The sequence below is a fragment of the Emiliania huxleyi genome (genome assembly GCF_000372725.1).
Source record: "Emiliania huxleyi CCMP1516 unplaced genomic scaffold EMIHUscaffold_10070, whole genome shotgun sequence".
In the NCBI taxonomy this organism is placed as follows: Eukaryota; Haptophyta; order Isochrysidales; family Noelaerhabdaceae; genus Emiliania; species Emiliania huxleyi.
Genome location: NW_005202387.1, coordinates 1 through 1,130, shown reverse-complemented (window position 1 = coordinate 1,130; position 1,130 = coordinate 1). Strand labels below are relative to the sequence as shown.

At 61.6% G+C, this 1,130-nt stretch overlaps 1 protein-coding gene across 1 annotated transcript; it reads right to left on the bottom strand.

The window, feature by feature from the left end:
• Positions 1 to 184: 184 nt before the first annotated feature.
• On the bottom strand, positions 185 to 1,048 carry EMIHUDRAFT_125481 (hypothetical protein; the record flags this gene model as incomplete). The annotated part of the gene is made up of 1 exon (XM_005793450.1): positions 185 to 1,048. The coding sequence occupies one exon, from the start codon at positions 1,046 to 1,048 to the stop codon at positions 185 to 187; it is 864 nt and encodes a 287-aa protein (XP_005793507.1).
• Positions 1,049 to 1,130: the final 82 nt, after the last annotated feature.

The window sequence follows — 1,130 nt, the reverse complement described above, 5'->3', positions numbered from 1 at the left end:
GTCGCAGCGAGTCAAGTCAATTCAAGGCAATTGGAATGAACGAAAATCACAAAAATCATTTCTGCGCCACCCGCGAAACGCTACTCACATTCCACATCGTCCACGTCTCACATGTGTATACCATGCACATTCACGTACGCGCCGCCGGTCTGTCATGGCCACGGTTCCAATTTCCATTCTCCATTCACACGTATCCGTAAACGTAGAACTTGCACACCGTCAGCCCCGCCGCAGACGGCCGGTTGAGGTAGATGTAGCGCCCCAACGCGTTGATCTCCACCTCCAACATCACGTTCGACGACACGCTCACGTCCGACTTCACCAGCGCGTTGCCCGTGTACGTCTCCGCCGTCGAGCCGAGATAGATGTCAATGCCGGTCAGCCGCTCCGCGCAGCAGTCGTTGCGGTTCTGCAGCCGCACGTAGCGCACATACACCTCGCTCCCGAGGTCGACGCCCCACGTGTGGCTTGTGTATTGGCCGCACTCGGCCCACGGCCGTCCCGTCGTGCTGTCGGCGTATGAAAGATCGCTCACGGGCGCCTGCTTGTCGAACAAGCTCGAGTCCTGGTACGTGGTGGCCGTGCGAAGGTCGAGCAGCTGCGCTGCTGGTGGCGGCGACGGAGGCGCGGGCGGTGGCGGCGGTGAGGGCGGCGGCGGCGGCGGCGATGCTGAGGGCGGCGGCGGTGGAGGCGGTGATGGTGACGGCGGCGGCGCGGGCGAAGCGAAGACGTAGAACTTGCACACCGTCAGCCCCGCCGCAGACGGCCGGTTGAGGTAGATGTAGCGCCCCAACGCGTTGATCTCCACCTCCAACATCACGTTCGATGACACGCTCACGTCCGACTTCACCAGCGCGTTGCCCGTGTACGTCTCCGCCGTCGAGCCGAGATAGATGTCGACGTCCGTCATCCGCTCCGCGCAGCAGTCTTTGCGTTTCTGCAGCCGCTCGTCAACCACATACACCTCGTTCCCGAGTCCACCGCCCAGTGGTGGCTTGGTTATTGGCCGCACTCGGTCCATCGCCCGCCCCTTCGTGATGTCCTCCATATTACAGGTTCCCATACGTGTCGGCCTGCTTTGTTCTTAAAAGGCTAAAATCCTGTGTAAGTGCTGGTCCCCTCCCTTAAGG